This window comes from Leptonotus elevatus, chromosome 5 (genome assembly GCF_054856555.1).
Source record: "Leptonotus elevatus isolate MCC_2025b chromosome 5, RoL_Lele_1.0, whole genome shotgun sequence".
In the NCBI taxonomy this organism is placed as follows: domain Eukaryota; kingdom Metazoa; phylum Chordata; class Actinopteri; order Syngnathiformes; family Syngnathidae; genus Leptonotus; species Leptonotus elevatus.
Window position 1 is genome coordinate 22729569 of NC_141243.1, and position 14886 is coordinate 22744454.

The 14886-nt window shown below is 39.8% G+C and overlaps 1 protein-coding gene across 2 annotated transcripts in view; it reads right to left on the minus strand.

Annotated features, from left to right (window-relative positions):
- Positions 1-12097, minus strand: part of tacr1a (tachykinin receptor 1a) — a 59319-nt gene extending 47222 nt beyond the window's left edge. For both annotated transcript variants that reach the window (XR_015094879.1, XM_086076523.1), the window contains exon 1: positions 11398-12097. Coding sequence is in view for 1 of the 2 variants with exons in the window: in XM_086076523.1 (XP_085932649.1) it covers positions 11398-11801 (404 nt within the window). In the remaining variant the exon portion in view is untranslated. The remainder of the gene's footprint in view (positions 1-11397) is intronic.
- Positions 12098-14886: the final 2789 nt, after the last annotated feature.

Here is a 14886-nt window from a genome sequence, read left to right on the forward strand (position 1 = left end):
GATCATGAGTGGAGCAAGTTCTAGAGTGCCCATGTCCGGTCCTCAAGAGCCCCTATCCAACTTGTTTTAGGCCCCGTCCAGACGGAAGCAAAGCCGGCTTCGTTCCTCAAACAAATCTCGTACACACAGAAGCATTTCAAGACCTGCGTGTGTCCAAAAGAAGACGCTGAGGATGTTTAACGGCTGTAATGTATATGCCAAGTCTGGAATGGCACTGTAGCGCAGCCACAGGGAGTTAACGGAAAGCGTAGAAGAAGAATTAGCGAAGAAGACGAACACTTCATTTTTTAACTTTATTGCAATCTACAGAACAAACATGGCTTTGCATGAATCAAAACAACATGAAAAAGACAAACAGGAGAAGTGACAATGGCAGGTGATTCAAGTACAACACCGCTTGTTGAACGTGGGAATAAAGAAGCAAAATATTTTGCTGCAAAAACATAAGCAAGCTAAGGCGGCTGCGTAAAACGACTACGACACGGCTATCCGCCATTGTTGTTGACAGACTGACGGTTCGCGCGCAATCACGCGAGAATTGGCGCATACGTCATCAATCTGCGACAACGCGTCATCATTGAACTGCGACCATTACGTCATCACTGGAGGAGTATCCTGCATATGGTGTCCTGACGGACGCGTACGGGGCACGTTTTGAAATCTCTGGAGCCCAAAAGTGATCGATTTCAAGCTCCGAAACCGCGCTTGGCGTGTGGACGAACGGCTTAAACGGTAAGAAACTTGTGAGGATACATTGAAACTGGCTTTCTGCCACTATATTTAGAACAAAGATGAGGCGGAAATCATTGATCACCACACCAAATTCAGCCATGGTCTGGTTGTGAATGGTTCGCACATTCAAAACAAAAGTGATGATACTTTTACTACTAGTTTTACTAACCAATAGGCACACAACAAGAAAGTGCACATTATGGACCATAAAAGTAGTAAAAAAAAAAAATTTCCATCCTCAACCGTGAAGCATTATGGGATGAGGTCATCTACGCCCTCTTTCCGGGGGGAGTGACGTCAGGTATGCGACAAGTCACGTTTTCAGCATGCACGACTGACGTGTACACACTGGTCTAGCGGCACAAACAATGGAGGAAGTACGGGGATTTGCATTTTCAACCTGGAAATACAGTCATTATTTTCAGTTTCTGTCAGTCAAAGAAGACAACATCAAGGTTTGTTGTACATTATGTGCTGGCGACAAAGTCCTATCGAGCTATAAAAACACGTCAAATAAAAAAAAAAACATTTGGAGTCGCAGCACAGTACAGTGAAACTCGTTGAGAAAGTCCGACCTGGGAAACAGGTGGGAGCAGCGCCAGTGACTGATGCAGGATGTCCACCTCTGAAATAACAAAAGTTGGACTTTGGTGCAAAAACACTTGTAAGTGGAGAAGAGCTGAAGAGAATTGTTGGGCATTATGTTGTTGAAGAAATGCCCATAAACAAAGTTGATTTACCCTCGTTTCGTGCCATAATAAACAAGATTCCTACTTCTGCGAATGCCGAGACGCCCTTCTCGCTGCTGTCAGTTGTCCAAAGTTCAAACTGCGATGGCTGAGAGATGCAGGTAGGAGGCAAAAAGCGAAAGAGCTTCTGACAACACATCAGTGCTGTTCAATTGCTCTGAGTCATGCAGCACAGAGCCCTGCCAGTGAGCCCACCACATCCGCCTCTGCCACCAGCCAAGGTGAGATGGAATTTTTCACTTTTGAGGCAGAACCAGAGATGGAGACCAACTCTGCTGAAAAGGAAGTCATGGACTACCTGAGGTCAGCCTATGACCTTCAGATTCTGCATCAGTTTTCAAACATAAAGCACACTCCAACCCCATCAAGTGCTCCTGTGGAGCATCTCTTCAGTCTAGGAGGTGCAGTGCTTACCCCTAGAAGATATAGACTTTCTGATAAGACGTTCGAAAAACTTTTGTCAATAAGGTATAATCACTGGTTTGCTCACCTCACTGCACTTTTTCACTCGTAACATAATAGATAGTCAAGTCAAGAAAGACTGTCTATTTTGTTTTTCATAAAAACTTTAACATTTTCATGTTAAAAATGCACTTCCAATAAAGTATTTGGATCCTACCCCATTCTTATTTTTATGTTGGGGTGGTGTTATCGGCAGCTGCTGAACGTAACTAAAAAGGTAACTTGTAATCTAAATTAGTTACTTTTAAAATCAAGTAATCACTAACGTAATTTAGTTACTTTTAAAAGCAAGTCATCAGTAAAGTAACTAAGTTACTTTTTCAAGGTAACTGTGGCAACACTGCAATCAAGTAAATACTTATGTAGCCCAAAACGGCTTTTATCACCAACCAGGCTCTGCTAAAAAAGTGAAAATGTTCTTCTCTTATTCTTCTCGTGAGACATTAACCGCGCTCAGGAAACAAACTGACTTCCGGTATAACTAGAAATAAGTGGAGAACTAGCACCACCCATTGAAACAAACAGGTATTACATTGGTGAATTTAACAATGTTTTTTTTTTGCGTGGTTTCTTAACAGTTACCTCTTTTTTGCCTGGGACATTAGCATGTAATTGAGGGATATGATTCTCTTAATGTTTCGCCTGTTCCATATTAGTGTCATATGTATCAGCAGATTAAGAATTACAATGTTAGAACAATTCTCTAGTTTTCGATTAATCAAAAATCAGTTGCACAAAATCATCAGAATCGTCACTCAATGGTTATTGTGCCCATTCCTAGTTTTTTGTCCATCTTTGAGTTGAGAGAAGAAAGAACAACATTTACACATGACAAATGCTATCTAAAAAGGACAGAAGAATACGTTGGTAAAAAGTAAACAAATGTTAACAATAACAATGTTTACAAAAATATTATTCCTATCATAGAGGTATAATTGTTCAAAAGCATTCGTCTTGCAAACAGACCTCCATCAAAACATGTCCACGATCAAGATCCAATCAGATTAGATTTTTCCAATGATTAAAGCGGGCTGGTGTTGATTGTTCTGTTGTTTTTTAATTTTGAGGTGACATGGCTGCAAGGCAGCTGTTTAAAACTATCCAAGATGTGATTGATTTGGACTGATGCACCGAGGCTCTTTTTATAAACAAGGGCACACTGGAAGTGAAGGGAACTAAAAACAACCAGTTGAGGTGACAATATGTGTCCAGAGTCCATTAAAAAAATGGATTCGATTTTTAATAAATATGTATTGTTTGGACAAATAAGCCTTCGGAAATAATACACATTTTTATGCTCTTGGACACTATATGAAAGGTTAATATTACACATTTGGAAAATCAGCCCGATCATAGGGACATAAAACTGCCCCCGTTTCACATAGTCTTGTGTATTATTAGCTCCCTCTCGTAAGTGCACTATTTCTATTATTACTAGATTGTCATACAAGTATAAGAATTTAACAAAAGGTATTAAGCATAATGTTCAAACCTGTAATTTTTTGGAAAGAAATAAGCATGTCATGCTCCGTGACACTTTAGCATATAGTGCATTTGGAGACTAGTTTTCATTCAGCCTTGAATATAGTTCACTTTAGTCTTCCTATTAGTGTTGTATTAGTGCCTTTTGAGACATTAATGTGGAATAATTTCCACCACTGTATTAGCCCACAAATCCAGGAGTTGTGATGTGCAGAGCTGTCATGCGCCAGCATATCCTTTCATGATAATGCATCATGATCTCTATGGGAAAAACGCAAAGAGGAAGATGTAACAATGATATTGAATGCTCCAACTAGTTCCAATTGTGCTGTCCATAGTAACAATGTAGTTGCATAGAAATAATAAAAACGGCTACATGGTTTCACTACTCAATGATTTCGTTTACCTTGGCAAATAAGCGACGTTGTTTATTCTCCACCACCAACGTCGCACTCTCAGAGGTAGAATTTAACCCCGATTTATTGTACTTATATGCAGAATACACAGGATACAGTCAGTGCTCCTGACAAAGATAACAGTATAATGTAACACTGCAGACACTGGGCCAGCTGCTGCGAATAAAGTTGATGTCCGCTTTACAATGATCATAAAGAATGACACAGCAACCCTCATCTCTGCTTATGGAGATGCTGTGCACCACAAATGGACAAAGCCAGCATGATTCAACCATTGAAAGAGACAACAATTGGGCGATGATTTCACTGTATATTTCAAGACGGTGCAGCTGGAGCGAAACAATGAGAGGAGAAACACATGATGCATATGCTATGTAAGAGCTTGGTCCGACCATAAAGGTGATAAGAAAAATGGTTATTGAGGAAATAAATCAATTGGGATAGCTTGATAATCTCAAAAGCTCTCTTTTGGAAAAGTTTGGTTCCGTTTTTGGGGATCCTTACGTTTGGACACGTAACTCAGTGGTACATAAAAGAGCAGAGGTTGAAACACTGCTAAATGGTTAGTTTTATGTCAACAAAGATGATGAATGGTGTGGTAAGAGGCAAAGAATTTCTGCCACATGCTAAGGAATTGCAGCGCTGTCCTGCGTTGTTGCCTTTGATTGACTGTCATTGTTCCTGTTTTTTGGCAACTTTATTGGCGGTTTACAGTGCATGACGTTAATGGCTACTATTTATTTTGCTGCTACACAGCTAACCCTGTCAGGTGATTAAAATAATTCATCAATTTAATCATTTGTCTACTGGGTGATTAATCAGGATTAATCACACATTTCCCTTGGGCTCACTAAACTTGATCTTTATTTAGAATCTATCAATCGAAATACTATAGTTGACATTGATTTCCGTTTTAAGATGAATGGCACAGTGTTTGAATAAGGAAATACAGAACAGAACATTTTTTTGTTTACCTTATTTAACAGCTCAGCTACAGAGCTTGAGCTGATGAAAGTGCCTCATCAATTTGACATTATGCAATGAACTGCCAACTTAAATAGCAGACAAACACATAAAAACAGTTACAAGAAATTTGCTTCAAAGCAAATGCACACTGCTTGTTTGTTAAATGTAATATTTTATACAAATACAGCATTTACAAAAAATGGCCCCAAGATGTCAAACTTGTCTCAAAACATAAGACACAAAAAAAATGAAGTCCTTTTCATACACTTTATGCAATAAAATTACTTTAACAACTAAACTGTTTAAATGGCTCTACTCTTCTTTTAACCAGCTGCTCAGGCAGACTGTCTTGTTGACATTTTCAGACAACAGACCTGAACTCTTCTTTTGTACAATATAATGCGCCCTGCCAAAGAAAAGAGTCTCTCACAGGGAACTGTTGTGGCAGCTTAATGTGGGAACCGCTGTGTGCAGACCACCACTGTTATGGCCATGAGTCAATTACCAGAGGTGGGTAGAGTAGCCAACAGCTTTACTCGAGTGACAGTACACTTACTTTAGAATAATAATAATAATAAAAATTAAGTATCAAAATCAATGTATTCATATATATTATCCACTCCAGGTCCAATCAAACAAGGCGTACCACAGGGCTCTGAAGTGGAACCCCTACTCTTCACAAGCTCAGTCTATACTGATGCCTTGTACTTCTTCTCTACATTGAAACACACCCATCCACTCTGCTTCCCCCATCACTATTCACTGCATGCATGACATTAAAACCTAGATGACATGATAACTACTGAAATTAAACACTGACTTGTGTTGGGGTCACTTATGGTGGTAAACCACGAGGCCCTCTCTGTCATGATTCATAGTTTGAATGATGTTTGGTTATGTTATTTTTAGTCTGTGTTCCTTCCAAACAACTCCACCATTGTTCCATCTGTCTATCTAAATAGTTTGTCAGTAGTGCTATGGAACATCCAGGTGCTCTTTTACGAACTTCAAACCTGTAGCAATTTTTTTGGACAGCAGTGGCTTCCTCTGTGGCCAGTAGCGCATTATGGCATGTGCAAAATATGTGGCTCCACAGAGATACCCCACCTCCATACAGATTTCTACTTTGTAAAAGCATGACCTGCTAGACATAGGCATTTGTACGGGGAAATCAGTGTCCCTTTGGGGACGTACCCTCTCATCGGACCAGGAGGGGAATGCACAGTGACAAATCAACACAATACGGACGCTGCTATACAAAGCAATTAGAGTAAATTCAAACCCTAGATGTGGCGCAGGAAAATGGTCATATGAATTGCATTAATTGTTTATTTATATTAAAACACTGTGGTTACAAGTGAGAACAACTGTTATTGTTTCCCATCCCTGCTACATGAGGAACATGAACAAGTTGGTAGCTTAAAAGAAATGCTAACCTTTCTCATAGTGGAAATAAATGATAGCCAAAAGGCAGTCAAAGACGCAAAGGCTGCATTTTATTCAATTGTAATTTTAGAGCATCATTAAATTCCTAGAATTATATTTACAATTTTAAGCTTCATCACTAACCCTACATCTGGCCATTTTAATGACCCATCCACTGAATTATGTGATAAGTTTGTATCTTTTTTAACTCCCAAAGTTAGGGACATCAGGAAAGGAATTAGCGCCCCACTCGATACAGTAAACCTGGGCGGGGTTATTCAGAGTCATTTTAGCAGTTTTGAGTCAGTGTTGCTTCCGTTTTTTTATCAAAGCTGTTGCTTCATATGAAGCCAACTTTGGGCTGCCAACAGATCCTATATTAGTTTCTCAAAGAATTTTTAGTACTCTGGGTTTGACCATTTTTATCTATTATTAAGAGTATACCACGGCTTTTAAACATGCTGTAATCCAACCACTTTAGATTATCTTCAAAATTTGCATTTTTATCCAAAGTTTTAGAAACGTTGGTTTCTACGTTTCTCACCTCTTAGAGAAAATCAAATGTGGCGTCAGAGCAGGCCATGGCATTAAGACAGCTCTCCTAAGAGTAACAAATGACATACTTGACCTACTGATAAATGGGTGGAGATCAAAGATACTGTTCTAAATTGACTTGACTCAACTTTTAGAGCAAACATTTGCGGTCGCTGCCACTACTCAGCCACTTTCACCCTAACCTGTGGTGTGAAAGATTACCTTTCTGGCATCAGTTGCTGAATGGCTCACAACATCCTTCTCATCAATCTAGTCTTGATTGATTTGCTGATAAATTCATTTCCACAGTCAGAAACATAGGCGACATTTTGGATTCAGATTTGCGAACGTCCCTGAGCTGGGCTGCCAATGCGCATCCTGTCACGGCAGTTGAAGTGTGTGCACTTTTGTAACTCATTACTAGCTTACTAATCATGCATGTGAGAGAAAGTGGGTCCATTAGCATTAGCATCTAGCTTTGTTGCACGCCGATCATAACAAGTAAAAGCCTTTGATCGCCACAACGAGTTTCACAATGGGCGGGAGTCGCTGCCTGGGCCTGTACCAGACATTTGGGTCTGGTCGGTGTGTACAGTAATATTCTTAACAATCAGTCTTGTGTTTCTTTCTTTATTCACTTTGTTTACAGCTAAGCGAACAGTGCAGGACATCAGATTTCTTTTCCATACCTTCTTAATAGTTTTTGTGTCTCATTCATGTACATCATTTGTCATCATCAGTGCCTCCCAGTGTTCAGACTGAGACACCACAGTTGAATTAAATGGTGCCTGGGACCACTGCTTTAAGCCAGTGTTTCTCAACCCTGGTCTTCAAGAACACTATCCAGCCTCTTTTCCATGTCTTCCTATTCCACACGCACTCACGATCAGGCTTCTCCAGAGCTTGCTGATGAGCAGTCATTGGAATCACCTGAGTGTAGAATAGCCAATGTTGGCTATCATGGCTATGCAGATGGCACACACTATATTTATCAATTTCCCCAAATGACAGCAGTTCAATTAATGTGTTGTGTCACTGTCTAGAGCGAATAAACAACTGGATGAACAAACATTTCCTCCAGATGAACCAAACACAAACTAAGGTAATTGCTTTCAGCAATAAAGAAAAAAAGATTTCTGTTAGAAAACACCTGGAGTCACTCTCTTTTAAAACCAAAAAGCAGCTTTAAAGGCTTTACACTGGCTCCCAGTCAGCTGTTGTAGAATAGATTTTAAAATTCTTCTAATAGTCTATAAATCACTGAATGGTTTGGGACCTGAATACTAGGGCTGAACGATCATTATTATCCCCCGAGCTCACTAATCAGCGGCATGCCACAGTGGACAAACACACTAACCAGCTATGAAATGTGTTTTTTTTTTAAGTGCCGCGCGTCTTCGTCACGCTGTCGCCAATTCACCCGGGAGTCTTTTCTTTGGCGGCTGCTTGACAAGTTGACAACAAAGTCCTTACTTGAGAACGCGATTCAGTTTAAACCATGATATGAATTTCAGGCCATATCACTAAACCCTCACAGTCTTTGTTTGAAACAGTTAAGTCTGGAGCAAAAAAATGCAGATATTTACATAATATGCAAGATCTTCCCCATTCTATTATGTTACATTTATTTACAAATAGCATTTACATTGGTGCAAAAGGTAAAAAAAATGTTGATTAAAAAATGTATTTGTATTTACATAGACTATTACACATAATTTCATATTTAAACATGACAGCAAGTAGTACAGTAGGTCTTGCCTTAACTTGTACCATTAAAAAAAAAAAAGCTTGAAAAAGGACAGCCTTCTTCACACAAACTTTTTCGTGTCCTTGCATCATTAGAGTAATAGTAATATTTTGTTGTTATGTCATTTTCTGCCATGTTTGTAAATGTTACTGAAGGTGCATTGTGGAGTTGATAATGTTAATGTTAAATCTTTTTCTATGTCATGCATGCTCCACTAATGCCCAGATGAGAACAACGAGCCTGACTTTTTAACAAAGAATGTTCCTATCAGCTTGTATCTTCCTTTCAGTGTGGAGTGTTCGCCGTGAACATGTCATAGTTTTTTGAGAGGGGAGTGGGGGAGTGGCGCCATGCACGAGCTTTACACAGAGGCTGCAATTAGACTTAGGCCAGAGGTGGCAGTTGCGAGTAAAGACCATGTCCACAATGATCCTTTAATTGGAAGAAAATCGCAAATCAAATCGAAATCGCAATATTTGGCCCTAAAAAATTGCAATTAGATTTTTTCCTAAAATCGTCCATCCCTACTGAATACATAAATGAAATACTGATTGAATAGCCGGGTAGGTCCCTGAAGCCTGAAGACTCAGGCCAATTAGTGAAGCCCAGAGTTAAAAGCAAACATGGTGGAGCAGCGTTTAGCTGTTATGCTGCCCACAAATGGAATAAGTTGCCAACAGAAGCGAAATCAGCTCTCAGCGCTTTTAAATCTTAGTTAAAAACTTTCCCCCCATAATTTTGATGTTTTATATGTTTTTAAAGTACTGTATTCTGTGAACGTTTTTAAATGTTGTCAATGTATGTATTTTTTTTAAACAAATTTTAGTCACTGTGAAAATGTAATGGTGTTTATTGTTTCAAAAAATATTTATTTGGTATAAGTTTAAGATGTTTAAGAATTGTTGTGACTTTAATAAAGAGCAGATCACATTTTATGACACGATCATGAGATTGAGATTATGGAATCCATTACATTTTAATTACCTCATGAGAGTTAAGCAGCATTGGGTCCCTTGAAAGTCACTATCTAAAAAGTTAATTAATCATTTATATACTCCCCAATTTCCCATCCAAGTGTCACATGCTGAAGCCAACTACCAATTTATTGCAGAGCCGCTGATGCAATTTACATTTATTTTTACTTCTATGTCTGTAGAGGCAGAGGAGGGAAATACACACAATATATACATATCATATATACTGGAGAGAGAGAGAGAGAGAGAGAGAGAGAGAGAGAGAGAGAGAGAGAGAGAGAGAGAGAGAGAGAGAGAGAGAGAGAGAGAGAGAGAGAGAGAGAGAGAGAGAGAGAGAGAGAGAGACAGAACTGAACTCTGCTCCTCTTCCCTCTCTGCCTCCCCTTTATGGACAATAATAACATCCAACATCCAACAACAACAATAACTTTGAACCGGTTTGCATTGTTGCAGAATGTCACTACTCCCTTTTTCCATTTATCCTTTTTACTCAACCATAATAATTGATTCAATGATCCGGTTTTGCACTGAGGCACGATGTCGTCTCAGATATCCGGATATTTTTTAATGACAAGACCTTAAGTTGTGCAAATCAGTGTTTATTAAGTCAGTATTATTGTGTCAGTCAGTTTTATTGTGAACAGTCGGTATTATTGTGGACAATCTGTTTTTAAAATAGGAGTCATGGAAAATATTCAGAATAATGTAGTTTTAGTTTACAATATTGTCCAATTTATGTTAAAAAAAACTTGGAGAAAATAAATGCTTGTAAATCTGGTTAGTGAATTTCAGTATAGATTATCTGCCCAAGTGTAAAGAGTCAATCAATGTATCTAGAAACATGATGTACAGTAATTTCTGGACTATAAGCTGCCACTTTTTTCACTTGCATTCGACCCTTCGGGTAATATAAAGGTGCAGCTTATCCATCAAATCACAAGGGGGCGCACTACAAAGGACGCGTAAGAGCATCAGGCAGAGCAAAACAAGCCAAGTGAGCGCAAATACAGTAGGAGAGACAGAACGAGAGCGAGACAAGTTGCGCCCTCATTATGGAAAATAAAGTAGTGGGAACTCGGTGCGGTAACATTGAAACACCTGCGGCTTGCAGTCGGGTGTGGCTAATATGTGTAACAAACTCCAGTATTCCCCAAATTTAGCTAGCGCGGCTTACATTCCGGTGCACCTTGTAGTTCAGAAATTACTGTAGACACTATTTGCTTTAGTGGACACCACAAAATTATGCAGTGGATCTCGTCCTCAGTCCTTGATTTTGACACCCAATAGAGTAAGAGTGTTTTGTCCTGTGCGCCACAAACTGTTTGGTAATCACCAACCAGAGTTCTATTTTTTTTAAATGGGCCAGCATTACGCTAGGTAATATGCTATCAATTGTGAAAATGTTTTAATCTAACATAACGTCACATACTGAAAATGTATTTTCTACCACTGCCCCGAATTAATGATGCAGCATAACTTCAGGAGCATATTTTTTATTCCATATTTTTTCATAGGAGGCCAAAATATCAACACACACACTACAGTATTTCTCACTGGCAAGCAGATGATACTGCTGAAGGAGCATGGTGGTGCGCTTTGCTCATATTGCTGAGAAGGAGTGAGAGTTTATTTATTTTAAGATGATACTGAATTGTACACATATATCTATTTAAAAGCTTACTGCGTTTCGTGCATCTCAGGCTCACTGACAGAAAGAGCATCCATTGATGAATAGGAATCACACAAAATATGAAAAACATACTGCAGCAATAATCAACACGGCATTTAGCATTTAACTCATTCTACTCATTAGAATCTAATTTGTCAGGCTTTAAATAGCCTATATTGAAACTCACACAAAATGAATAAAAAATATTAGGTAATGGAATGCACCAGTAGATGCAGTTTACCTGTCCATGGCGATGGCGGTCATGGAGTAGATGCTGGCAAACACGGCCGCGATAGGAAAGAAGTTGTGAAAGCGGCAGTAGACCAGTCCGAAGTACCACTCGTTGTGCACGGCGTAGATGAAGTTGATGACCGTGTTGAAGGCGGACATGGAGGCTTCGGCGAACGCCAAGTTGAGCAGGAAATAGTTGGTGACCGTCCTCATGCGTTTGTGCGCCATAATGATCCAAATCACCGTCACATTGCCAACAACCGACACGATGACTATACAGCAGTAGGCGATGGCCCACAGGAATATTCTCCAGGCCGGCTGCACAAACTGGTTCCAGTACATGGTCCCGTTGTTGGTGTCATTGTTGCTGCTTGTCCAGTTGACTTCGTCCGCGCCGTCGAATAGTGGATCCATTTTACCACTCGGGAGTAAAAGTATCACTCACCGGATGGAAGTCCTGTGAAATTTGGGTCTGATCGATGAAAAGTTTCACATTCACACGGGGAAGTAGCTATGTCGCTTCTACTATTTTGGATTCAACTGAAATCTCATTTTGCCACATCTTCGAATTCGCACGATGCGTAAACTGTAGCGCGTATTTTACGCACGTCTCCATGCAACCAGAGGGAATGCGGAATCTCCATGACGTGAGGAGTTCTGCTCACTGCTCACAGTCCTGCCAATGCTGTCACGGTGCTTCTTCCCCTGACTGCTCCATCACGCTGCACACGCTGGAGAAAATGAGCTCACAGACATTTATAACCTGCCTCCTACTGCCCCCTGTGGTGCCACGATAAGGACTTTTTCCCCCCTTCGTCAAATGAGGTTTTCATTGGTGCAGTTTGTTTGAATTTTTTCAATTTAATAATCAACGTTGTGACAAAAAAGACATAGGTAAGAAAAACATTTATTTTTCATGTTAATCATTTCTGCCTCCCTCTTCAGGATCATAAGTGAGCTGGAACCCATTCCAGCTAACATAAGGGAGAGGGCGAGGCACATGTAGACAAACAATCATTCACTCTCAGATTTGGTGTGATTATCATTACACCTGGGGAAACAAGAAGCAAGATGGGGGGTTCTGCCAGATTGAATTTAGCTCCAATTTTAATCTATCATAGGTAATTCCATCTGTTTACGTTTAGCCGTCAAATCTAATTGAATCAGGAGTTCATTTGTTGCGGGTGGCAAGGCTTAGCATGTGACGTACCTCTCGGTTCTGTGGTTCAGGCTTCAAATTTGGGCTCTGATCTGTGTTTGCATGTGTTTTCATGGTAGGTCAATTGCACATACAGTACTAAACTGTCTACAGGTGAAAGTGTTTATTGTCTGATAGTGCCCTGTGATTGGCTGGAAACCCATCCAAGGTTTTCATACCATCAGATCCAAAATGTAGACGTTAAGCAGTATAGAAAATGGGTGAATAGGTTATTGGTTGTACATGCTTTTGTTGGCTTCAGATATAATTCCATCCATTTTCCACACCACTTTTTCTCATTATAGGGTTGTGGGAAAACTGAAGTCTACCAGCGTTGACTTTGGGCGACAGACAGGCTGTGTGCACCTTTGAAAGGTTGCCCAAAAATCACTCAGTCTGAAAGGGGACATACAGTGGGAAATTGACTTTTTAATTTTTTATTTGGGTCTCTGGAATGCAAGCCTGGTGCCCACCCATCAAGTGTGAAATTAAACAACCAAGTAAATCTTTTGTGGGCTGCCTATTTCTGAAAATATGTGTTAAAGACAGTCATGTCAAAACCAAATGCTAAGTAGAGCTGCTGTGAGTTTTGTTTGGATGCAGAGATTAGCATGAGCTAAATTAGCTTCTGATAAACGGCACAAACTTCTGCTTTTGGTGATGTGTTTGCTGCATATTCATACATGGATCTGCATCATACTTGTAAAGTGTAATTCGATGGATTGTTATCAAGCGTTAACTCCGTTAGTGATGTCGTTACAGTATAAGTAAGGTAAGGTAAGCCGTGGCTCATTTGCACAAGACAGGACCATCTACTGTACTGTATATTAAAACTGGTTAATTTCAGCGCAAGAAAAATATGCATCATAAAGAGTGACATAATTATTGATACTGTGGTTATTTTGACAAAAGCATGTCACAGACATGTCATTCAGGAACTGGGAATTGTTTTAATTTAAAGATAATAGGCACATTCACTGAGGTTTAAGGTTACCTGGCTTAGTTTTTCACATAGCTTACATTTACTTACATTAATACTGAATGCTGACAGAAAAGTCACAGTATATTTGGGACAGGGCAGTACGGTGAACTAGTGGTTAGCATGTCCGCCTCCCAGTCAAGTGTGGGGTTTACGAGTGATCCCTATTCTTGTATTTCCTCCATGCTTCCTCTCTCATACCCAAAACATGCATGCTTGGTTATTTGAAGACCTTTGAAGAGAAGCTTATCATAGATGTGAATGTAAGTGTGAATCAGTCGTGGCACTTGGGAAATTCGGGACAACTCCTAAATGGCCATTCTATTTTAAACTGGTCACACTTTTTTTTTTTATAGTTCATAATTGCCATCATTTCTAATGCACACAGCTTTCTTCTAGCAAAATATAATTATAGGCTACTGTTCAACAAAAATACGGGCCGACTTAGCCTCGTGTCAACAATGCCATGCACAACAAGCACTGACCACACGCATGCCAAGCGGCTGCAGCGTGCACACAGCTGATTGAGTGGCTCGGATTCAGTGTCACACACAACATGAGTTACAGCCTGCAGGCTGCAGGATGTTCATGCGCCGCCGGACCGTTGCTATCGTGCGACCAACAATTTAAGCAGCAGACTTACGAGCCCTAAACTGGATGCACCGTACCATACACCACTTTGGATCCATCCTCATTTTTGATGAGCTCTGATTGGCTCAGGCAGTTTCACTTTTCTGCAACTTGTGAATACAGCAAGGTAGCAAGGTTGGAATGTTGCGAAGAAAGAAGGAAGGTGAAAAAGAAATGGGTGGTGCAGAAAAAATAAGATGTGAAAAAAAGAATCATGTTTATAGAAAGGTGCAGCCAAATGTGCAAAGCTGACAGATCTTTTCAGTGGAGGAAGGTGGTCATAGACGGTGCACAGGCAGGATCCAGGAGCATGACGACAGGTGGGCAGGGTGGAAAAATGGCAAGATATAACACCAAATGATTTACAATTAATGATACAATTGATAAATATTTTAGTTCTTATCAATTGCATGATTGATTCTTGTTGCTCAACATCAGAAAATGATAATTTTTTTCTATGACCTAGCCTGACTGTGATGAGGAAACAATACATTTTCAGCAGTTAAGAAGGGATTTTACACATGATTTGATATGTGAACAAATGTGCTGGACTCCTCTAACTTAAGAAAGCATAAAGAGGTTGGGTGACCATGTTTGTGATTTATGTCTGTGGCCTTTTCATACATGGATTGCCTTTGTGAGTAAAGAACATACCACTTACTATGATTATAATTTTTATTATCAGCTGCAAC